This window comes from Pollachius pollachius (assembly GCF_949987615.1).
Source record: "Pollachius pollachius genome assembly, chromosome: 3".
Lineage (NCBI taxonomy): Eukaryota > Metazoa > Chordata > Actinopteri > Gadiformes > Gadidae > Pollachius > Pollachius pollachius.
In genome coordinates this window covers 11,859,661-11,885,420 of record NC_136936.1, presented here as the reverse complement: position 1 = coordinate 11,885,420, position 25,760 = coordinate 11,859,661, and the positions used below count along the sequence as shown (strand labels likewise).

Here is a 25,760-nt window from a genome sequence, read left to right as displayed (position 1 = left end):
TGACACCCTGAGTGCTGAGCAGGGATTTAGTGGTTCACTGGGTGTGTGTGTGTGTGTCTGTTGAAGGCAGGTGTATGCTTTTGGGTAGGATTGTGCAAATGTCTGGGTGCAAGTGTGCTTGCAGGCTTGATGGTATGCGTGGGATTTTGGTGTGTGTGTGTTTTAAATAGATGGGAGTGTTAGGGTTAGTGAAGTGTGTGTGTGTGTGTGTGTGTGTGTGTGTGTGTGTGTGTGTGTGTGTGTGATAGGTACCAGTCCTAATGCCTGGGCTAACAGCAGCTATGTGCACGTCAAAGTAGCACTTAACAACATTAGCATGAATCACACTCACTTAGGAGTGGTTGTGATTTGGCTTGGTTGGGTGTTGGCCAGACTTAGGTTGTGTACACTGAAACACAGACAACAACATGCACACACACACACACACACACACACACACACACACATTCATTTGAGACACACAAACACACACCCACACATTGGAGACACACCCTGGATACCAACTTATTTTTATTTGGTGGGTATTTATTTGTTTACATATGTTGTCAGGTGTCATATTTATTCTTTCATTGTCAAGACTTCTTCAGGGGAGGCAACACACACACAATGCCCTGACCAGGATTCCTCCTTTCACCAGGTGTTTGAACGCTGCAGGAATCACAGGAACAGTTTGGTGTTGATTTTTTACTGAAAAAACATCATTAGAAAGTGTAAGAAGAACAGGTTCTCACAAAAACAACCCCCCATCAGAGTCCCAAAGCTTGCGCCTAAAATGTAGTTAAACTTCTTCAGGCTTTGACAAGTTGTATTACTTTTACTCAGTACATTGCGACGGCAGTCTAGGAGGTGTTGCAAGTTGTAGTGTGTGTGTGTGTGCGCTTTTCATCCAGGTGTTTTTGTAGGGTGGAATTAGGGGGGTGGGGGACGGTGGGAGGGGGAATTAACATTCCTCCAGCAGAAAAAAAAACAATCACATCTCTCTCTCTCTCTCTATCACTCTCTCTCTCTCTCTCTCTCTCTCTCTCTCTCTCTCTTTCTCTTCCCCTTCTCTCTCTCCCCCCCCATCCCAACTCTTTCTGGTAATTCATCTACATAAATCCAATCTTACCCGCCCCCATCACCAGTAAAGCTGGAAAATGTGTGAGTTGAGGGACAGCGGTGGTCTTGTTTTAAACTAGGGGGCGTTGGAAACTTTCTGCCCCTCCCTCCTCCTCCCAAACCTCTCCTCTCTCTTTCTCCTTCCAACACACATTCCAACTGTTTTTATATTTCCCTCCACAGCTGGGGGGAGGGGTCTACCTCTCTCACCCTCCACCAAGGTAGCTGGCCTCTTTCTCTGGGCTGTGCCGCTATTGGTGTTCCTGCAGTCACATGACCCTCCCCTGGGTTAGAAGTGAAGTGTTGGCACTCCTCCCCTCCCTCCTCCTCCCCCCTCCCCTCGGGAAGCTCCACTCCTCCTCTGCTTGGTTCATTCCTTCAGACTCAAGCGTCTGTCTGGCAGCCTTTCCGTTGCTAGGAGAGGAGAGTGAGTGTCTGTGTATATATGCGTGTGTGTATGTGTGTGTGTGTGTGTGTGTGTGTGTGTGTCAGTCAGTTAGCGGTTAGCTCGGCTCGGACATCGCGTTGAGGACTTTTGAGGAGAGAGTGTCAGCAGTCATGTTCAGGGAGCTGCCGGGCACCCATGACCGCGAGTGTCTGGGTAGCATGACCCCCGAGACTCAGGACATCTACCTCAGAATAGACCACCGCCACCGGCGCTCCGGGTACCGCCTTGGACGGATTATGGCCCGCCAGCAGCTCCTCAACAAGATCGCCGGAGGTAGGGGACACAAAACTGTTTTTCAATACTGAGAGACCCCCGGAGGCTGTTCTGGGACCTCAGACCTAACCCCCGAGGATAGGGTTAAGATTCATGGACCTCCGACCTAACCCTCTGGGATAGGGTTAAGATTCATGGTCCACAAACTACTCAAAGAGTGTCTTACGGCCCTCAGACCTAACTCTAACTGTTCTGAAACAAGACTTAGTCACTTCATTTTTAAGGCTCAAAGTCCAGAGAAACCAAGAGTGTTCAATCATCAAACCCTCAAAAACTCTAACCTTTCTGACACCAGAATGCCAAGCTTTTACAGCTCAGAGTTCAGTTCTATGTGGAGCATTTGTTTTTTGCGGCGTTGTTAAAGTGTTAATTATATCTGAGCCCGACTGGGCGGTTCTGCTCTCTCAAGCATGTCAAGAATGACAGATGACCGACCCTTGGTGGGCCAGCGAAAACTCGACTGGCCTGGTCTGTTTTAGAAGGTTAAGCTGGGCCAACACTGACGCTAAAACACAGCCTGAATAAAGAAGGGGAGAGAGAGAGTGATGGTAGTAATAGGAGTATATATAGAGTATGAGTGAATGTGGCTGTGAATACAGTGTGACCTAACGTAGAGCGAAAGTGCCACATAAAATCTAAGAACATCTGTTGTTGAAACGGATTCCTTTCACTCTACTGCCAGCCTCTCTCATCACCCCCCTGGTTCCAAAATACTGTTGGACGTTAGGCAAACAAAAGCACAACTAACGCTTCTCACACACCCACATTGGGCTTGGATAGCTCTGTTATCAGTGGGCGATTACCGCTCAACGACTTTGCCAAACAATGGAGATAAGCATGACGGTTATGGCATCGGTTAACAGACAGATTGTCTCAATGGAAATACATATATGAGTTGAAGTTGTCTGGCAAACGTGTTGACTTGGCCGATGGTGGTGGTGGAGGTGTCGGTGCAGTTTTTGGTTTGTTGTAGTTTTATGAGTTGAAAGTCAAGGGAGACCCAAGCCTAGCTTCACCTTGGCTTGGGGGGGGGGGGATTTCAAAATAGAAAGTAAGTAGCCGACCCATGAGTCACTGCATCCAGTGGAGAATAGTTTGATCCCATGTCATCGCAGTAGATCAAGAACCCTGAGCATCAAGGGCATCTTTGTGTCGCCCGCACAAGCCCCAAGCACACAAAAGGCACCCTTGTGTTTCAGCCCGGCGGCGGTCTACATGTACCATGACGTCTCAGGGCGCTTGAGGCTAGAGGCTTGTTGTTGTCTTTTGTTCTGGGACAGAGCGTTTTTTCCAGGCTGAGACGCCGTTGGTCAGGTAGGTTAGACGCTGACACGTCAGACACGTGGTGACGTCAGCAGGCTGCTCAGATTATGTCGGTCATGTTAGTGCTCCCGAACCAGCAGGATCGAGAACATCTAGGGCTCGATGGGAATTATGTGTAGCTCCTTCATTTGAATGCTGAGCTGTTTTTTCCAGGGGGGACATTTTGTTCAGGTTTATATCCACGGTGGCCTAGGTGACGATATAGCCTTGTTCCCTTTTTTTTTATTCTTTGTAAGTTAACCTAGCTCTAGAGTCACTGACGATTTTCCGATGAATCCCATTTAAACCTTTTTTTCCCCTGTTTAGTCACAACGACCTGGTCTGGGAATAATCAACTCAGAAATGACGTCTTTTTTTCCGTTATGTAACACATTTCCAATATTTTTCCGAAAGCTGTAAGGGAAGGCCTCAAATAATGCTAGGTAGGGGGGATAGGAAACTGGGGTTATATCAAATCCTCTCAAAATAAGTGATTCACATCCACCCCATGGACTCGATGGCATCACCAAAAGAACAGGAAATGTATTTATTACAAGAGATTACTTATAAGATGACTTATAAGAGATGTTAGGTTGTTGAGGAGGTGTTATAAGAGACACAAGAGGAGATGTTCTAGTCGAGGAGAGAATTATGGTAGACATGAGAGAGGTTCTAGTGAGAGTCTTATGGTAGACATGAGAGATGTTCTAGTATAGGAGAGTCTTATGGTCGACATGAAAGATGTTCTAGTATAGGAGAGTCTTATGGTAGACATGAGAGATGTTCTAGTATAGGAGAGTCTTATGGTAGACATGAGAGATGTTCTAGTATAGGAGAGTCTTATGGTAGACATGAGAGATGTTCTAGTATAGAAGAGTCTGAAGGTAGACATGAGAGATGTTCTAGTATAGGAGAGTCTGAAGGTAGACATGAGAGATGTTCTAGTATAGGAGAGTCTTATGTTAGACATGAGAGATGTTCTAGTATAGAAAAGTCTGAATGTAGACATAAGGGATGTTCTAGTATAGAAGAGACTTATGGTACACATGAGAGATGTTCTAGTATAGGAGAGTCTGAAGGTAGACATGAGAGATGTTCTAGTATAGGAGAGTCTTATGGTAGACAAGAGAGATGTTCTAGTATGAGAGAGTCTGAAGGTAGACATGAGAGATGTTCTAGTATAGGAGAGTCTTATGGTAGACATGAGAGATGTTATAGTATAGGAGAGCCTTATGGTAGACATGAGAGATGTTCTAGTATGAGAGAGTCTGAAGGTAGACATGAGAGATGTTCTAGTATAGGAGATTCTTATCTGAGTCATGAGAGGGGGGTCCTCAAGACCCCTGCTGGCCAGTGTCTCTACATTCCTGCCGGTGGGCTGTATTGACAGAGCAGTGGGTTGGGGGGGTTGATCATGTGACCTCCGCCTGGATTCCAGGGAGGTTTGACGGATCTGAGTCATGTTGCCCATTCACTGGTGTGTGTGTGTGTGTGTGTGTGTGTGTGTGTGTGTGTGTGTGTGTGTGAATCAGTATATCCTTACAGTAAAGTAAGTGCCATGCCGTGTGTGCGTGTCTCCATGGGTTTGTGAGTGTGTGTGCAATGATACAGCAACAGGTGTTTCCCCTAACGGTCCCTCAGTATTCCAGGGAAAGGGGGTATTTTTCAAATGGTCCCGGAATGTCGCTATCCCCGGGAGAGAATTGTCCACACAGGGCCTCAGAACATCTGTGCATCAGACGCTGGCACTACTCACTGCAAAATCTGGCAGCATACTTCTGGCGGAGAAGAAAGTGGAATGGTCACAAATGTAATTACACATTTAAAACAATCAATGTTCAGACTATAATTCATTTGAAATGTGAAACACATGAAAGAAAGTAGTTGGAGTGGGCGGAGTTCATTTTGGCGTTTGTCCCTCGAGAATTGAGGCTTGGTGATTTTTACCATCGGACGCACCACACCACGCCCGAGGTAGCCCCTCCCATCGGTCAGGGCAGCGTCCCCCCGGATCATGCAGCCGCTGACGGAACGCTCGTTACACGATGCGACACTCTGTCGAGCATCGGATGGAGCATTGGACAGCCATGTTTGACTAGCCTGGCTATTTCAAGACCAAGCTCAATCGTAGATTACCCGTTGGTCTGGGGGCGCTGCGGTCATTTTCTTCAGCTCAAGACGCGTGATCAATGGGCCTAGTTCAACTGACTCTGTACGCAATTGGCTGCTTGCCGCAGCTTCCCTGTCGTCATTGTGTTAAACCAACCAGAAAGAAATGTATTGCTCTTCTCCAGACCCTTCTGCAGGGCGAATTCAAATCGCCAGCAGAATGGGCGGGGCTACCCAGTCTAATGTTTGACCGTATTCATACATGAATACACACACACGCTTCACACGTACACATGCCCTTAATCACACCTTAAGCACACACCTGCAAAACACTAGGCTCTCTGTGAGTGTGTGTGTGTGTGTTTTTGTCTGTGTGTGTGTGTGTGTGTGTGTGTGTGTGTGTGTGTGTGTGTGTGTGTGTGTGTGTGTGTGTGTGTGTGTGTAGTGTGATAGGAAGTGAGACAGCGTATGTACCATTCAGAGTGAGCTGCTGTTTCCGATCTCTCTCTCTGAACACTCCGTACTACTGAATACACGACCGATGACGAATGACGTGTGAAAGAGTGGACATTTTCCAGGTTTCCTAAATACACTGGGTGGTTAGTTATGCAATAAGACAGGGCAGACATTAGAGCATACAACATATAATATGACATACAACATATAACATGACAAAAAACATGTAGAATATGGAGGGTCATATTGTGGAGCTCCTTGCCCATTCTATGGCATTTCATGGGTTTTATGGTTACATTTATGTAGGTATGACTTTCAAATATTCATGTTTGGCATGCTGTTGGAGTGGGTTTAATTTAGGTAGATGGCCCAAAACAGTTAGGTTCAGCTTACGTCAGCGATTAGGAATAACTTTAAAAGTGATTACACTTTTGTTTTTTAGTGTTCAATCAGGGTTAAGGTTCTGGGTTGAAAGCAATGCATCTTGGGAATGGCCACCGTAAAAGGGTGTGTGTAGCTGCACCATTTGTTCCCAGCGAGTGTTTAGGAAGTGAAACTCGGACCAGGGTGACCTTTGACCTCCCCTACTGGCACCAGCGACCCCGTGGCAGCTAACCGGCTACATGCTCCAGTCCTGGCTCTCCTCGCGCCAAGTGACACAAGTGTTGTCTGCCAGCTGCTCTGCTACATACTATTCTCCGTGTGTGTGCATTTTTTATGTGATGTTCAGGTCTTGACCCCCACGTATCGCCGTGAAGCTCAGTTTGTGCACAGACAGTTCACCCACCACCATGGCATTTATATAAATATATCATTATAGAGGTGCTCTAGACCCGTGTCAGATCGCCCTATGAACTGTTCAAGGGATCCGCGATTAAATCATAAAGGCTGCTTGTGCAGTTGTGTTTGATATACGATTACGTTTTCTCCCTCGATGTGATCCCTTCCATCCCATCTTCCCCTGCAGTACCCCTGCGCTTCCTACTTTGGTAAAAACTGACATATCAGACTCTAACATCAACTTTTGGGCATTTTTAGGCATCATACATCTTGCAATAGTGAAATTACATTGTAAGCAATCTAACAGGGATAAACCATGAAGCATACAAAAATTCAAGCAAGGAATTTTTAATGATCGGACATTTTTCTCTAAATGCATGTTCTGAAGAGGGAGTGGTCCTTGAAACACTTCTATGTAACAGCTCTCTAACTATTATAACCTCTCCCACTCTCTCTCGTCCTCTCTCTCGTCCTCCTCCTTTCTCCTGCTCTTAGTATTCATGGCTCTGTGGTACAACTTGTGTCATTCCAGCCCATCTGCATTTGAAATGACCCGCCCGCCCCTCAACTGAAATGAGTTGTTAGCTAAACATCTTTAATTCATGAAGCTCGTTAGTGTAGCGATGCTGCTTTATGCATATTGGGCTGGTTGTCAAGCAAAGTCGCAAAAGGCATTTGGGAGAAATCTTTTGGCAGGCACTGTATGTGTATTCACTGTTTCAAGCCTTTATGTGTCGCTGCTAACCAAATATCTCTTTATGACATTCTGTCATTAATTAGTAGGATTCCTTTGGACAGTTAAATGTGTTTTGTTACTCTGGCGAACAAAATGTTTTGCCAAAAATGGGCAATTAATGGGGATGGCTTAACCCGCTGGTTCTCTAATCACATGTGATCCAGGTCGGAGGTTCTGACCTGTTGTGCTATGCCACATGCCATGCCATCTCTCCATATGAAGTTCTTCTTCCTGCCTGCGGGGGTCAGGGTTTGACAAGTTGCTTTTCTGCCCGTGTTGTTGGATATAAATTGTTTGGCAGGTTAGCGAGAAAAGGAAGGTTAATCATCACCGACTCCACTGTAACCTGCAAACAGTCACCTATCAAACAGGGTTATTCTCGGATGTTCTCTCTCTGTTCACAGGTCAATTGCATTCCACACTGAGTTGCAGCATACCTGATATATGTTATTCTCAGCCACGAAACACACACTCTATCATTTTTTAAATTAAAATAATTACATGACAATCCTGTGTATAGTCTGAATAAGTACGTCCACTCAATTAATTGAACCTTTATTCACCAAATTCAACATATTTTCAATCGTTTTTGTGCCTTCATCTGAATTGTTGTTTCAACTTTAATCTAAAAAACAGATCGAGCCCTAGATGTTTCTTTTTGTTGTTGTTGTTGTTGTTGTTGTTGAATTATATAAGCTTATTTCCTCAAAAAATATTTGCCTTTACTCCTTACAGAATTGATGTTAGTACTAACTCTAATTCTGATTTATTGCTGCCGTCTACTGGTAGAAATGTGCCACTGCTTGCACTGTATATCCATCAACAGAGGAGGCTGTTGTGTCACTCTCTGAGCCCCACCCACTGCATGTATACAGTGGCCCACACATTCGTACACTCTGTTGCTCAAGGGCTGTATACTTTATGCTACAGCCTTACTTTATGCTGCTCAATAACAAAGTCTGTTGCTTGGCAGCCTATTTTCTTTTTCTAATATGGTCAGGGGAAACTTCCTGAGTACCAGCCAATGGGAATTACCCTTTGTCGTATCTGTGGTCTGTGATTTAAACGTAGCCTATTTATGTCTCATATGAGTGATTAAAATAACAATATTGAATGGGTCAGAATAGTTTATGGTTAGGGGGTTCAAGTCCCAGCCGTAAGGTTCTGGGTTAGATATCCATATATATATGAGCAGGCAGGTGATGGTCAGTGGTTTATATTTTAGTTTGTTTTGTTTATATTAGACACAATCCTTTCAAGCTATCCCATGTAAACGCAGTGACAGCAGAAGGTGGTCATCGAACCCAGTAACTTGGTGCTGGTGGGAGGGGGGGATGAGGGGGCATGTTTACCAGAGTGTCCAGTGGAGCTGAAAGAGGGGTCTGGGTCCTTAGGCGTATCCCGGGCCGTTCGCTTTCCTCTTGTAATGAGGGCCCCATGTGGCCCTTACAGAGGCCCTCACGCCCTCCCCACTCAGCTTTGGAGGCGTTCACATGACACACATCCTCTTGCCCTGTACCCCCCTGACACTGGTCCTGTCTGTCTGTCTTTAATAGTCACTCTGTCTTATCACTACAGTGTGATCTGTCTCTCCATCTCTTTATTTTTCTTTCTTCTGACTGTCCTCACTCTATTTCATGTTCTGGTTCTCTCTCTCTCTCTCTCTCTCTCTCTCTCTCTCTCTCTCTCTCTCTCTCTCTCTCTCTGTCTCTCTCTGTCTCTCTGTCTCTCTCTCCCTCTCCCCCTCTCTGTCTCGCAGTCTCTCTTTCACTCCCCTTTCTAAAGGTACATTTCCCAGCAGCTTTTAAACTTCACTTAACTTAAGTGTGTCTGATGTTTGGTGTGATGGCCGCTGGTGTGTTAAGCCTGCTGTGTTGAACACTGCTCATTGAGATGCTAAATTACAGTGTGTGTGTGTGTGTGTGTGTGTGTGTTTGTGTGTGTGTGTGTGTGTGTGTGTGTATCAAAGAGAAGGAAGCACAGTACACAGGCCAGTATTACGAGACACATGAAGCTCAGTAATTACTGCATAGAATCACACACTGCTGCTTCACCTGCAGGCGCACACCGGGGCAACACACAACATACACCACACACGCACATACCCACATTCATGCATGGCTACTCATACACACATGTGTACATATACACATACAAAATGTATGTGCAGGGACAAACATACACACAAGTATAAAGGTTGTACACAATCATGGATACACAGTATGTTTATACACATGTACGTTCATGCACACAGCCACATGCTTAGTTACATATGTACACAAACCCATATACATCACATGTACACATGTATCCAAGCAAACCTTCACACATGAATAGTACACATTTACTAATGCACAGGCATGGAAATGCATGGGAAACAACACACACACACACACACACACATTGGGATACACACACACACACACATTGGGATACACACACACGCACACAGAGATTGACACACACACAAACACACCTGTGCGCACACACACATGCATGCACGCACACGGGGATACGTGCGCACATACACAGGAATACATGCACGCACACAGGGATAAGAACGTACACAGACACACACACACACACACACACACACACACACACACACACACAGGGATGCACATACGGACAGACAACTCAGATAACTACACAGAAACGCATGCAGACTTGAAAAGGTTGCTGTTGAATTTCAAAACAGAACAGAGGGAGGGGATAGGTCAATTAAACGACTGGAAATACGACTAAGAGAAAGGGGGAGGGAGGAGGAGGGAGAGAGGAGAAGGGGGAGACCGTTTGGAAAGGGAAATGTATTTGACAGAGACAGGCGTAGGGAGAGTACCAGGCAGGAGGGATCGGGCTCTCTGCTGAAGTGTGTTTCCACTGCTGCTCTATGGACCCAGTGATTTTCAATGCCCACAGGTAGGGAGCTGCGCTTCTCTTCTCTTGGAAACGATTTTAACGCTTGGAAGGTCTCACTTAAAAGAGAGGAAACTAAAAAGAGGAAAACAAACCAAGAAGATTTAGGGAGATGAGGTATGATTTGTTTCACTACTGAAATCCGTCTGAAATCCATCTTCATAATACTACATTTTCTTTCGCTAATCTAAATAAACATTGTACACAGCCTCCTAAATCAGTGCCGTTAGAGGGAGTGTGTGTGTGTGTGTGTGTGTGTGTGTGTGTGTGTGTGTGTGTGTGTGTGCGTGCGTGCGTGCGTGTGTGTGTGTGTGTGGGGGGGTGTTGCGGTGGGTGTTCGTTCTATCCACAAGCTGATGTGTTCCTGGCCGAGAGAGAGAGAAGCCAGTTGTTGGACAAGATGGCTGTCAGAAGTCTTTAACTTGTGTGGGAACGTGGCCCCGCTCCAGAGTCTGGCTATGTTTACCTTGAGGAGCTCAGCCTGGAAAGTGATTCGGGACGTATGTTTCACAGAGAGCTGGGATGATGGATCTCCACTGTTAGAGGGTTGCTGTCAGCAAGATGTTGGAGGTGTGTGTGTGTGTGTGTGTGTGTGTGTGTGTGTGTGTGTGTGTGTGTGTGTGTGTGTGTGTCACTGAGTTAAAGTAGGTGTGCGTGCAGGTGTGTGTGTGTGTGTGTGTGTGCGTGTGTGCGTGCGTGTGAGTGAGTTAAAATAGGTGTGCGTGCAGTTGGTTGTGTGTGTGTGTGTGTGTGTGTGTGTATATCTGAGAGAGTGTAGGTGTGTGATGATTTATTTTTCTCCTCTTGCAGTCAAAGGTTAGAGTTTCCCAGTTAAGGTCAGACCTTTTTAGAAGTGTGTGCTGCAATGACCTGTGATCTGGCGGTTTCATCAAACCAGGCTAGCTCTGCCGCTGAAACGGGCTCACACCTGAAAGCCATATCTTGGCTTATATCCAATACCAGTATCAGGCTAAACTTGGATCCAGAAGTCGGACCATGCTATAGCTAAACTTCCTGCCTGTGCAGGGAAATAGCAGGTGAGTGGGGTGGAGTCACGTGGGGTTTCCTGTCTACATAATGCTCTACATCAGCTGCGTCAGCGGTGATAGCAGTGTAGAAGTCATTCTCACGTATGCCAACAGGTCCCGTTAACTCTTAAAGCGAGAGCGTATTCTGATTCCTCATCCAAGTTGTTGCCCAGTCGTCATTTTCTTTTTTTTAAATCGAAGCCACGACCACATAATCAACACATATCATTATTTGTACTGTTCCATCCAATCGATGGTCAGCTATATCACATTTGTTGTCGGTCGGACAGTCAGGTTGTTGATTAGTTTAAATACAGTTGAAAGAAAGTTAAACGCCCCATTAACACTGATTCGAGCTTGTATGCCATCAGTCTTAAGATGTTCCTCTTAAGTCTGATGGCAAAAAAACTAAAATCTGTTTAAATGGCATGTTTCACTTTCCTTTTTTGTGAGACTGGAATCATGTCAATACCCTATGCTGCTACCAGTTATCAACCTGATGAATGTATGCAGTATTAGCCAGATACTAGCAGAGTGATGTGTCGGTGAGTATTGGTTATAGGCTAGATAGTTGTACGGGAAGTTATCATTAGTGGCATAGAGTTGCTATAGATAGATTAGCCTGATTGCTGTTTGGAATGTTTGCTCAATGATTAGTATCATTTATTAGGCATCATTTGCATCTTGTTCGTCTTTGACAAAAGATAAACATTTCCAGCTAACCCATAAACCTTTCAGACACCCACACAGCGTTTATTTGACTCAATTTGACCCTGACACTTCTATGTTTCTATTTATCTGGAAACACCACTTAAGAAATTGCCATAAAAGTATGGCAATGTTGACGATATCTGAACTAAACCTTTCTACCCCACGGAGTGATCTTCTGTCATGGATTCCTCGTGGAATTTTTTTCGCATCTCCCTTTAACCTTTAGAGGTTGTATAGGATTAGACCAGAATTTAATGAATAGCTAGCAGCCATAGCATGTTTGGAAACTTAGTATGTGAAGTTACTTGACATGTTATCAGAATAAAGCATGTTAGTCAATTTAGCATGTAAGGGTTCCAAGCATTTTTGCTCTTCTGTGTTGGCCGTACACCATATTCATATTGTCCAGCTAGCGTTAGGAGGCTATATGCAGGCTAGGCTACACACTGCAGACGGCTAGCAGAGTTAGGGGAAACATACATTGTCCCCCCGGGGCCCCAGAGAGGGTTAATCTGAACATGAGTATGATATCCTGATTAACAAAACAAAGGCTTCAAAGAGGAGACAGGGATAGGGCGCTGACGGCCTGGAGAGAGAGAGAGAGGGAGAGGGAAGAAGGGGGGAGGGGGAGAGAGAGAGAGAGAGAGAGAGAGAGAGAGAGAGAGAGGAGGGGGGAGGGAGAGAGGGGAAATGGACAGACATAGGTAGAGAGGGGCAAAGGACACGAGAGAGAGAGGGGGACAAGGGGAAGGAAAAAGTGGGAGAGAGAGCAAAAGAGATTGAGGAAGAGGAGAGGGGTGGAGGGATGTAGGAAGAGAGAATCGAGAATATTGGGAATGAGTGGAAAAAGAGAGAGGCGGAGCAAGAGAGTGAGACAGACAAAAAACAAGAGAGAGAGAGAGGTGGAGAATGTAGGGGTCTCTCCCCGGGAGATGAAAGGGCCCTCAATCTCCAGGGCCCCTGAGAGGTGAGGGCGGTTGTTACCACAGCTGTGGAGCTTATGTTTAAACTCAACAGAGGACCTCAAGGAAAGCATCGCAGCGACCGTCTGACCCATCTAGCTCGCCGTGGGTCAACAGCAGAAGCCCCGAGTTCACGTGCTCACACTATTTACTCTGCAAATCAGCGATCTCCCTGCTGTGTATGTGCTTCTTGCATTTACATTTAGATCTGGAGTGTGCTGCCGTAGGCTGGGTTAAGCCAAGCAGTGCATCTATAGTCTTTTAGATTGAGTCATTTGGCAGACACTTATATCACTGCCAGGGTTAGGGATTAGATTCCCTGTCTAGCTCTTCTGGTATGAGATGGCTTTAACCCTGCCAGGGATAGCGGCTCTATTCCCAATGGGAAGAAGGAACCCATGCTAAGAATGTATTCACAGTATTTTAAAACTCTTTATAAAAGGGTTAGTCAATTAGTCTATTCATTGTAATGAAAGGCCTGTTTATGAGGGTTTATGGTTCTATGCTGTGATTAGGAGAGTAGCACCGTCTAATAATATCTCAGCTAGTGCTGCTAGCCCGAGTCAGAAGGCTAACCGCTTGTTTCCTGGAGCAACGCCATCGGCTGCTGTGATGTCATCGTGTTGGCACTGACCAGACACCCGTTAACCGTTACCACGGACACAAGGTCTGGCGCTGGCCCTCTCTCGCACACGGCCTGGTGAGCGAGCAAGCGAGAGAGAGAGAGAGAGAGAGAGAGAGAGAGAGAGAGAGAGAGAGAGAGAGAGAGAGAGAGAGAGGCTGCAAGGGAAAAGCGTGCTCAGTGTTTGCTAGCTCGGTTGTTTTGGGAGGGAGATTTGGTTTGTTGTCCCGGCAACGGTGCGGACATGTGACTAAGATTAAGGGGTTCTGCAAAACATGTATGAATAACACAAGATCAATGATTAGTAATATAGGAGACGGCTTAATCAATAGCAACTTACAGTGAATTCAGATACATGCCATTAAATAACAAGCAAGAGGTTATGGTAGCTCGTTAGGCTGTAGACATTGGGGATCAAACCCAGTGCCTCTCGTCTGTGATTAAAACACCGTAGTCGCCAGTAGATCCCATAACTCTCCCTTTCAGGGACATGCGACAGCCACAGGCAGTGGGTGTTTGTGTTTGTAGTTTGTACTTAGCAAAGAGACGGCCTTTGTGTCGCTCTGACGTGCGCGGGCCGCGATGCGTAGGTGTTGACGGTTGACGGGGCTTAGGTGTAGAAAGCATAGCCCTATGTGGGATGCAGAAGGGTGGGGGGTGAACTTCCTGTCGGGAAGGGCTAGGCTGTTGGGGCCCCGAGCACACTGGGCCCCTGAAGCCACACGTGGAGGTGTGTTAATTAAAAAACCCTGCTGGAAAATAGAAGTGGTTCCCACGCCGCCGGTAGAATGACCCAGGTCCCCACGATATTAATCCACTTTCAACCCCCCCCCCCTCCCCACACGCCTCCTACGCCCCCACCCTCAACCCCGGACCCCATCACTGCTCTTGAACCTCTTCAAGTAGAGGTTTGAGGCAGTTTTATGCTGTCTGAGGGCAATAAAATACGTTGAGTCAAGAATCGCCTACATGCTATTTTATTTTTCCAAAATGACCAGAGCAAGTACGCTTCTTCTAAAACAGCCAAAAAACGTGACGGTGAAAATGTAAAATATAAATTAATTTAGACTTGTTTTTCTATATATTTTTTAAACATTATACTAATGTTAATCTTATTTCCAACAAGAAATAGTGTATGTGAGTGAAATAGCCCAAACTATTTGCAATGTCGGAATGTAGTTTCACTCTGGACTCACTGAACACACAAGACTGGCAAAAGTTTAACTTCCCAATTTCACTCTTGCACTGTACTGTATCTGATGTCGTCCCTGAACTGTTGACCTTGTATGGTCATCACGGTTGTCACGGGCGATGCATCAGGTTTGTTCTATCGGAAATGTGATGAAACCATGATTATTTTTTACAGTTCTACTGGAACGATAAAGGCAGGTTGGGCAAATGCTATAAAGAGTTGCTAGAGTTAGAATCTGGACCATTTCTTGGTTGGGGTGGAGGTGGAGGGGCGTCTGCTCTTTGACTAAGTCGTAGTAATGGTAAATCTCTTGTTTGCTGAGCGTATCTCAACGGTTTTAACTGTCACTCTCCTTCCTCATTCTCTCCCACCCACGCGCTGAGGGAAGAGAGTTGTTAAGAAAGGAGAGGAGAACTTAATGACAGAGCAAAACTGAAATACTTTTCCCATCCCAATAAAGCTTGAGAGAGCGAGAGGGAGAGAAAAAATAGAGAAACAGAAAGAGATGATGAGACAGAAGGTGCTGATAAAGAAAGAGTGTGGGACTCAGAAAGATTTGAAGAGGAAGAGAGAGAAAGGGGGAGGATGGTAGAGAGAGAAACTAACAGTCATAGACAGTGGGTCTATTCCGGGGATGAAACATCACTTCTTGTGATCTGTGTCAGACCAGCGGGGGTGTGTGTGTGGTTTATTCCTGGCATTAGGTCTAGCCTTGGCTTTTACACAACCAGGCAGGGGCGTAGGAATGAGTTTAACATTTGGGGGGGCACATATCGGAAACCTAACTACAATGAAAAAATTCACAAATATATTTTATTCTACTAAAAAGATACATTTGTAAATGTAAAGGAAAACACATTTTGAATGGCAGTAATGAACTGATAAATATAAAATCAATTCTTTAATTGCACGCTCAATCATCCAGTTTTTTAGAATAAGAAGCGGTGACAAGACGCTGTGTTGCGCTTTCAAAATAAAATAAAGGGTCAGGTTAGTGTCTGCGTGTTTGTGCCTGTTTGCGTGTGTCTGACTGTGTGTATGTGTGTTAGTGTTTGCGTGTGTGTTTGTGTGTGTGTGTGTGTGTGTGTGTGTGTGTGTGTGTGTGTGCTTGTGTGTTTGTGTGTATATGTCTGTGTATCTGTGTGTGATTAACACGACAGGGAGATAGGAAGAGAAGAAGATAGACGACTTCTCTCTTTTGTCATTCATGACACCTCTGCTTACGTAGCCAACCCCTGAGGTGTATGTGTATGTGTCCGTGAGTGTGTTTATGTGTGTGTGTGCCTGCTTGTGTTGTCAGGTGTGTGCGTGTGTGTGTGTGTGTGATTCAGATAGTAGCACGGTACAGTAGTAGTGTTTCTGTGTGTGTATATCCAGACAACACAGTAGTGCTCTGTAATCGTGCAGTTACCTCCTCCTGTCATGTGAATCAGAGCTGCTGAGGGAGATCTATTTTCTTTGGAGACGTCCACACGCTCTTCATGTTAAAGCCTTGAAGTCATGTTGAAGCATTTGTTTTGGACCATATGGGGATAGAGTAACCCATACATTAATAATAATAGTATTACTTTGTTCATACAAAAAAAAAAAAACTTAATTGAGGGGAGTGACATAACATTAATAAGTAATACATTAAAATACAATGAATAATTTATTCAGTCATTTTTTGTGAATGACTGCACACAAAACACAGAGTGTTTTGTGTGCAGTGTGTTGTTGTGGAGGGAGTGTTGAGTATGTCTGTTGTGTGTGTATCGTGTTGCTTCCCAGGTGAAAAGAGAAAACAGACCTGATAGAGTGGCGTTAGGAATGGTCTCCATCTGGAATGGTACTCAACTCTGGTATGCGTTGGAGAAAGAGTTTGTTTTGGCAGCAATGTTGTTTCATAACCTGACAAATAAGTTGAACCCAGGCAATATATATGGCCGTCCTCCCATTCAAACCAGTAGACTTCCATCTTCTATCTTTAAGCCAGTTGGTTTCTTGCAACTAAGCTTTCTCTGAGGTGTTGTGTTTATTCAACTATGTTTCTTACATTGCATTGATTATGGTTATTATAATAGAAATGTAACACACAGGAAACGCTGGTGGGTGGTATCATTTTTAGCTTTGCCCCTTATGTGTTGCTTTTAATGTAAAGCATGAATGAAAGAATCAAATAATCATCATACTGTCACATGACTCAAAGTTCCCACAATACCGTTTTGTTAAGACAGACAATGAGCTGTCTGGAAGTTGAGTAGATGTGATTCATCATCCCAGCCGCCGTCACGGAAACAAAGTAGTTTATGATGTCATACCCCTTCATTCTCGCTTTTCCACTGCAGAGACAACATGTGGAGACCCCCCCCCCTTCCACTAGCAAAAACACACACACCAAACACACCAAACTAAACATTATTCAGACTTATTATCCCAAAAGAGAGAGAGCAAAAGGTAGACAGACAGACAGACAGACAGGCGACATAAAGAGTGACGAGAGATGGAGCTGAGAGGGAGGGAGGGGGGAGGAGAGGGAGAGAGGGAGAGAATGTTGAAGTCCAGCTCTCATTTGGTGATCATCAGCGTTGAGACAATTAAACACTGACACACTTCCTGTCTCCCTGACAGGGAGATTTCAGCCATGAATCACATCTTTAATTAGATCTCCCGGTTCTGCCACGAAACATCCGATTTACATACAGCCTCGATGCACCTCTGGTTGGAAATCCATGTGTAAATTAGGATAGAGGAGGAGGGATTAAGACAGTAGGCTACAGAGAAGAAGCAGGTCGTGTCGTAAGAAGCACATGTTTGTTGCTCCGTATGTGTGTGTGTGTGTGCATGTGCATGTGTGTGTGTGTGTGTTTGTGTGTGTTTGTGTCGGAGGGAAGGGGTCATGTGGTAGAGAGGGGGTGCAGGACTGGGGAACTAGAGAGAGAGAGAGAGAGAGAGAGAGAGAGAGAGAGAGAGAGAGAGAGAGAGAGAGAGAGAGAGAGAGAGAGAGAGAGAGAGAGAGAGAGAGAGAGAGAGAGAGAGAGAGAGGGGCTCTGCTGCTTTCAGACTATAGGAGCCCTTGGAGAGGAAAGAGCGTTGTGTCAGGAGAAAGATGACAATTGGTGAAGGCAATGTCCGACGATCTGTTCTGATTGGTCAAGATAACCGCCTATTCCGGGGAGGTTATGGGAATTCCAGATCTGAAAGATGAGAATATCCCGTAAGTAGAGAATCATGCAGTGTTTCTGGAACACATGCTGACATACTCGTCTACTGTCCATCTCCTAGCAGCAACGTTCTCCATATATATCTGAAGACCTCTTTTATAGTTACTGAAACTTCTCTTAGTAACTTAAGACTTCTATGCCTTTCTAAAAACATACCTTCGTTCCTGAATACCTCTGAGTTATTGAAGATTTCTATGAGTTACTGAAGACTTATCTTAGTGACTGAAGACTTATATGAGTTACTGACCTTAACAACACTGTATGGTATAGGGCGGGTGTAGTGCTACAAACGGAGTGGAATTCCCAGCTCCTGTTACCAGTTACTGTGTGTGTGTGTGGGGGGGGGGGGGAGGGAGAGAGAGAGAGAGAGAGAGAGAGAGAGGGAGAGGGAGAGGGAGAGAGAGAGAGAGAGAGAGAGAGAGAGAGAGTTTATTTCGCTGCCAGTGGAATAAAAGAGCTGCCGTTATTCCCCTAGCTCCGGAGGCGGAGCCTGGGCTCACCTTGGCCAGGTAGAGTAGAGCGCGAGCGAGTGGGAACACACACACATGTTGACTCACACACTCTAATCTCTGCGGCAGGTCACAGGAGTAAACAGTAGCATTTTGGCACTCAAGGACGAACAGCAAACTGTTAATATTTATTCAGTGGACCAAAGTCAATCTTTATTGATTCGTTTTTTTTTGGAAGCAGACACAGAGGGTGTAGCGGCAGAGGTGAGTAACATTGTCCATGTTTTAAAGGACCTAACGGTTCACTAATGCTGGTGTTTTGTTTTTAGCTTTTATGGATCAGTAGTGTTGGTGTATAGCACAGTGAACTATGTATTAACACTGGATGATCGTAGAGGAGATAGAGGGTTGGGAAGAGGTGGTTTAGGTGTTCAGGATCTTGATTGTGGAGGATTTGGATGTGATTTTAATATTTTTTCGAACATCTGCGTCTGTGGACCAAGAGCAAAAACCTTGAACGGGTTTATGAGAGGCAAGCAGCCGTGAGAGGTCTGTCAACTGTTGGCTTTTGGGATTTAGCACATTTTCACGCTAGATTTGGTTAAAGAATGTTGAGTCAATATGTTATGTTAGACTATTGTTAGGCTTCCCAAGATAACTTCTCTCTCTTTCTCTCTCTCAGAAGGAGTCTATTCTAGTGTGTGTTGTTTTCTTTATCTTCGTTTAATCACCTGTGTATTTTGACAGGGATCTTGATTAGAGATATGACTTGATGCTTACATCCTCCTAAAACAAAGCTGTGCTATTTCCATTTAGAAATATGGTATTAGACACAAGAATGAATAGGAGATTATAATTGGAATAGTGTTTGGCTAAATGATGCTGTGTGTGTTTTGTAAGTCTCCTTGATGTGTGTCTTCTATCTCTGTCATCTGTGAAGCGGCCATGTGTGATGGCAGTCTGCCAGATGTCGGAATGATGGGTTCTAGTGTGTTAACGGCGACTCTATTAGCATTGAAGGAGGGCTGCGACTGCGTCTGCTTCCCCTTCCTGTCGTTCATTAGGGCTCCGAGCCCTGTAGCCATCTCAGATCTGTACTGGACCTCAGCTTGTCACATGGTGTCTTTATTCATTGACTATCTTCTCACCTATTACTAACCATAATAAGTTTTTATTGATTATCAAGAAATACTCTCTACTTTTGGAACTTTCAAATTAAATGTATCATCTACCTTATTAATCATAGAATGGGAAATTAGGAAATAAGGGTGTCACATCTTCGTTTTTTACATAACCTTAAAACCTTCTAAATATTTTTCTCTATATATATGATAAATATATCTATGTGTACAATCTATATACACAATATATATAATAATTGAAGATTAAAGCTTTCCATTGAATTCAAACTGTGTGTGATTGTTGTGCTATCGTGTCACTTTGAGGCCACAGATGGATTATAATGTGGTGTCCAGTTTCAATGCATTCTGGGATCTGTAGGAGAGAGAGTTTTCTGGACAGCTGGCCTTGGGGGGCACATCAAGGACCACCCTACATCCCCCCTTTGGGCTTTGATCCCAACAAAAGGGGGGGGGGGGGTTGGTAGTAGGGGTCTCGTCTCATAGGAATGAATGGTCAACTCCTCCCTGATAACCGTTCTTACCAGTGTTATTAAATACATATTTAACAAAGAATTCAACCCAGTGATGTGTCAAATTGTGTAGGCCAAGGGACAGGAGGGGTTTGTCAGGCTGCCCTAAAGGGGCCATCTTCCTGCATTCATAACGAATAGTGTGACCACGGCATACTTTGAACACTTTAAACCAATGGCGAAACAGTTGTAGGTCGAGCCAAATATTGACAACGCAGTAATGATCTATTACTGTTGGCATCTGAAGCAGTTATGTTTGACTGGGGCACACAGTTTTGTTAAAATACGAAATCACAGGTCAATATGGCCAAAAGAATGTGAAGCAATTTATAAATCCCTCCTAAAAAAATGGGCTGATTTTGAAGCAGTATCACAGTCAATATCTCATTCAATCACGTTACATGAGCAGTCAGCCAGAGAGATTTTCCTTTATTAGAAAAGCAGCTGTGTGGATTCTCTGTGGCGTGGAATTAGTGTTTGCGGGCGACGGTGAGCTGTGTGTATAGTACGGCCGACATGCTGAGTCTGTTGGATGTCTGTGATGACGGCCGCCTGGCCTCGGCCCTGCATTCTAAACTGCTGGCTCCAGACTTACGTGACACAGAGTTTTGCGGAAGGTATCAGGTTCCTCTATGAGAACCCAGGGGAGGGGGGAGAGGGGGTGCAGTTCCTAGAATGCAGACTTCCTCCGGGCAGAGAGGGAGATGGGGTTAGGTGGTTGTTTACTTCGAACTATGGCTGTAATTCCCTGTTTGATTATTCAGCCATTTAGCAGATGCCTCATCCACTCTGACACTTTTTTTCTTAAAGGAACAGGTAGGGAGCGTCTTGCTCAAGGGTATTGGAGATTGAACCTTTCGGCCTGGTGGCAAAGCATCTAATAAATAGACTATCCTGCCCCTGAAATTATGGATCAAGATTTGGGTGTTAAATGCGTTACGTGTAATGTTTAAGATGTTAAAATGGTTCTGTCTTGTTTCCTCAGTGAAATTTAACCAGGCTCTTCCTCTTCTTCTTTTGTTTCAGAAATCGAGGCGAAGGAAGCGTGTGATTGGCTACGAGCGGCGGGGTTCCCTCAGTACGCTCAGCTTTTTGAGGGTAATTAAACATGCATAACTACAATACAATACCAGACAACTACCATATACACTTCCTAAAGAGTAAGATTTACAAATATTTATATCTGTAATACATAATGATAGTTGATATTGATAGCTACAAATAGCACCATTCCCATAAATGAAATGTCATCCCATGCCTGATATATTGTATTCCAATCTTGTGTTTACTTTACTTGTAGTCACTTCAGTGAGTGCGCTTACCCTGTTCAGAGTATAAAATGAAAAATTCTAGTGTACCCTTTTTGATACGACCCCCGCGTGCTGGCGTGAACTGCTGGTTGTTATTGAGTGAACGCTGGCAACACAGCCAGTGGGAGGGGCCACAAAAGATGGTTGTGCTGTTTTCGTTGTTTACACATTCGAGTAAATGTGAGCAACCGATAGAAGCGCAAATCTCATACATCTGCACTTCAATGAACTAATGGTAACTACCGTAAACTATCATGCATTACTAGAAACTTTTGTAATTACCATAAACTGCCATGACTACCATAGTACACCATTATAACTACCATGTTCTTCTAATGGTTAGTTAGAAGTTTTAATAATCTATCTATGTAGGCCAACTAAACTACTTTATACTAATATACCAAAATACCACACTGTTACAGAACTTAGCATTCGTGGTATTAATTATACATCCAGGGAGCGGGTAAATAGCATTACTTGTTTGGGTGCTATTAAAAACAGAGAATGTGATTCTCAACAGCTAGTCTACCCAAGGGGGGAATAAAAGACAAATTACATAAAGATATGGCTAGTTCGGATAAAAAATTGTAAATATAAAGATCAACACGGGATAAGAGAGCTATTTAGAGTGTTTGGAAATTTGGATTGCCGTTTTAACTTCCACTGTCTACTGGGACTTCAAAATCCGCTCTGTACAGTTTTCCATAAAGCCACAGAACACGTGTGAAATGTTTCCGACCAGAACCTCCGTCTGTGAGAGGCCTCTGTGCTCTGTGTTCTGTACCAGGCCTGGAGCTAAAGCTCTCACACACTCAGCGCTAGCAAACAGACCAGAAGAAGACAGCATTTTCTTTTAAAGTCCTTATCTTCCCCCCAGATCCACTTTCCCTATAAACATCCACCCGACCAAAAATAGACGCTCCGAGGACATTTAAAATATGATTTATAATAGTTTAAAGAAGCCCGGCTCCTAAAGTGTTCAGCAGGCTTTAGTTGTTACTTTTATAAACATGTCTCGTCAAGACGAGTGAATGAGCGAATGCTTTACAGTAATCTAAATGAACTCAACACTCGGGTTGTTGTTATGATTTGGAAGTTATGGACAGAGGCTACCGTGTGTAGTTTTAGTAACGCTTATTTGCGCTCCTTTATTTTGTATTAATGTTATGTTTATCAAATATGTATTTGATAAATATATATTTTATATATTACGATATTTTATATGCAAAAAAAAAATGGAACAAACTGCTCAGACTTTGCTCATAATTTCCAACTGACGTTTATGAGTGACGGGTGAATTAGTCTGTGACAAATACGTCCCCTGTCTGCGAGCAGGTAGAGCCTCGTCTGTCAGTCACGCTTAAACAAAAAAGCACACAACTTTTTACGACAGCAGAATGCCCTGGAATGCTGGATGCGGAGGGTCTGGATCTGGTTTGCAGAGAGGGAGTTATGTAAGAGGAGGGGGCGCATAGCCAACGCACAACGTCATGCTCGCACAAGTCTCAACGCTGACATTAGGGCGAATCCTGTCTCTTCTCATTAACGTTACACTGGCCCCAAAAAATAAGCTCGTGTACCATCCACAGCACTGGAACTCTGCCATACTTCACTGCTCTTGTGGAAAAACGTGGTCCCAAGTTTTATATTCATCTCGGTAACGTCAACATCTGGTCCTACTTTCTTTTCTGTCCATTTGTCAAAATGACTGAATCTCAGTCTAATTTCATACCGGTTTGAAGTTTAGCAGTCATGTGCACATCAGTAGAACAACAAGCAGCAGTCACTTGTGGCAAAGCAATGCTTGAATTTCAGGCGCACCAACACTGCAAAACAAGTTAATAGAAAATAAGACTATATATATAAAGAATAAACTAATAAATGTAAAACAGATCATGATTTAAAAGGGACTGTAACATGATAGGTATCTCAGCAGAATGTACAGGACAGTCATATCAATTCAAATTAGTTAAATATTATTTTGTATGCAGTGTTTCAAGTTTCTTCAGGAAAATAACATATATCTTACCAAACTTATCTTATCTATCTTATCTTATCATATAAAAAGCACAAAAAATAAAAGCTGAAAAAATACAACATTTGAAAACAACAGTATTAACAGTATAAAAAGAGTACATTATGTTTAATGCTATTTATATTTGTGTGCTCTCCCCAGACTCGCAGTTCCCGATAGACATCAGTCCAGTGAAGAGAGATCATGACTTCCTAGAGAAGGACCTGGTTGAACCCCTTTGCAGGTGAGACACTGAGTCAGTCCTCTCGTTTTCTTGGCCCCTCCAACTTTAACAAAAGATCAGAGATTCAGGGTCTGGTGTCGGTGGCTCGAGTCGTGCTCGGCCTGAAATGGAAGAACACATATACTGCCAGAACCCATAGTGACCAGCAGAAAATAGTCCAACACAGTGACTCCCGTAGCAACTGCCTTTCAGGTATCTTCATGGATTCTCTGTCTTAAATCAACGTCCATAAATATCAGCTATAAATTTAACAACAGACAAACCCACTTGTGGATTCGTTATCTGCTGATTGGTGGAGGTGATCGTAATTGGTGTAGGGTGGATCATGCAACCCTGCCCCGTCTCTGAAGACGGCTCAGACGGATGAATTATGAAGTGAAACTTAGTTTAAATTCATGAGGATTATCAGGCTAGCCTTTAGTTGGCAGACACTTCAGATCAAAGAGCAGCAGGATGATATCGGCTTGGGTTAGCTCGAGATTGACGTCCCCCCTTGTTGCTTATCTCTCAGTCACATCCAGACAACAGGCTGGCAGACTGAAAGCTGGTAACCTTTACGGAGACCAGACAAAACCACAATGAAAAGCCTTCTATGTAGTAGCATGAAGCTGGAATGTACAGGGTACACGTTGTTGTTGTTGAAATAGGATAGCTGGTAGCCCCACAGACCGGACACGGTGTACTATTACAGTAGTTTTCGTCACAAAGTAACTCAATAGGGGCAGGATAGTGTCTTGGTGATGTTGTTTGACTCCCAGACTGAATGTTCTGGGTCTGATTGCCCAATGTCCAGAGTCTACCTGTTGGCGCCTTAGAGCATGATGCCCCTAACCCCTGACCCCTGACCCCTGACTGCTCCTTAATGACATGTATCTGAATTCAATGTAAGTAGCTGTGGAAAATAGCATCTGCTGAATGTTTCGCTGATAATACTAGATAGTGCAATACTTAGTTATAATAAATAATTAATTGATCTTTATTTATATCCAATTGTAATACCTTAAGAGGGAAGGGGGCTAACTATGGAAACCGGCCTTAGAATGAAGAAGGACCCACTTGACTTGAGCTCTTTGATTGGTTCCCCCCTGTGAACTAATAGGAACGTGTTGTATCGGACCCTTGCTGTTTAGCTTATTTTTGGTATTTTGTTGAGATGTACTGAAGCCACATGCGGCACAGTTAAGTCCTTAACTTAAGTTATCAGACAGTTACTTATTAATGACTTGTCACAATGGCACGTTGCACCATTAGGCTGTGTGTTTCCCTTATTAATTAAAATGAAGCCATTCAAATGGATATCATCTTCATCTTTATCATCTTCATCAAAATAAAACATGCATCATCCCTAATATTGCCCATTAGAGAAATCAGTAAAAGCATACACATTCAGAGGTTTCCCCTCAATATCAGACTCGTTTTGGTCTTGGTATCTGATCTTTGTGTTACAGAGGTTCTCCTGTAGGGATGTCCTCTGGTTTACAGCAACGATGCAATCAGGACACACAGTGGTCTGGCTCGGGTCCTTTGTCCATAGAAAAGCCCTGAATCTGCTTCTAACTGAGCAAATAGAGGCCATGTCATTATAGTCCCACAAATAAGGCCCTCATTTGTCCTGGATCTCCTCTCTGGCTGGAGCCACTTCCTCCATGCCCTCATCCTTCCCCCAGGTTTCCAGGCGGTTCTTCAGGCCTATTTTCAGGCCTTTAGTCCGTTTGTTCCACATTCTCTGATCAGCCACAGACCTCTAATCACTAGGTCCCTTCCCTCTGCCTGCTGTCCTTTTGTTTTTAGAGAAGATATTTAAAATGTCCACCAGTAAGTTGGGGGGGAGGGGGACGGACCAGAACTGACAAGATTTTTGTTTAGATTTATTTGTGACAGTAACAGCCAAGACTTAACAGCCAACAGTTTATATTTCATGCGTCTAAGTGGTCATTCCCACACAGTGTATCCTTTTCCCTGTAAAATTGCTCATCTCGGTACCTGTATGTAGGCCAAGTGCTAACAGAAAATATGAATTCATCAGTCAAATTATGTTCCGGAAAGTATTTTTAGTGTTCAGGGGAAAAAGGGGGCGAAAACATTTAGGAAAAACACCACTGAGCCCGGGAATAGCTGGAGTGTAAATATAGACTGCCGCACAGCCTATTAGCATGGCATAAGGAATTGCTCCTGCTCGAACCCACCACGGACCATCCTTCCACTGCCACAATAAATTAACGGTAATGGGCAGCGATAGGTCCCAGAGATCGGACA

At 44.2% G+C, this 25,760-nt stretch overlaps 1 protein-coding gene across 3 annotated transcripts in view; it reads left to right on the top strand.

Moving 5' to 3' along the window:
• Positions 1-25,760, top strand: part of stard13b (StAR related lipid transfer domain containing 13b) — a gene marked incomplete at its 5' end in the record, with an annotated part of 57,457 nt that overhangs the window by 21,351 nt on the left and 10,346 nt on the right. For 2 of the 3 annotated variants that reach the window (XM_079731294.1, XM_079731296.1), the window contains 2 exons: positions 20,963-21,034; positions 23,423-23,504. In XM_079731294.1, the coding sequence (XP_079587420.1) occupies positions 20,963-21,034; positions 23,423-23,504 (154 nt within the window). Of the gene's footprint in view, positions 1-1,656; positions 1,820-20,962; positions 21,035-23,422; positions 23,505-25,760 lie in introns of those variants that run through there. The other variant, XM_079731295.1, reaches the window with a different exon arrangement.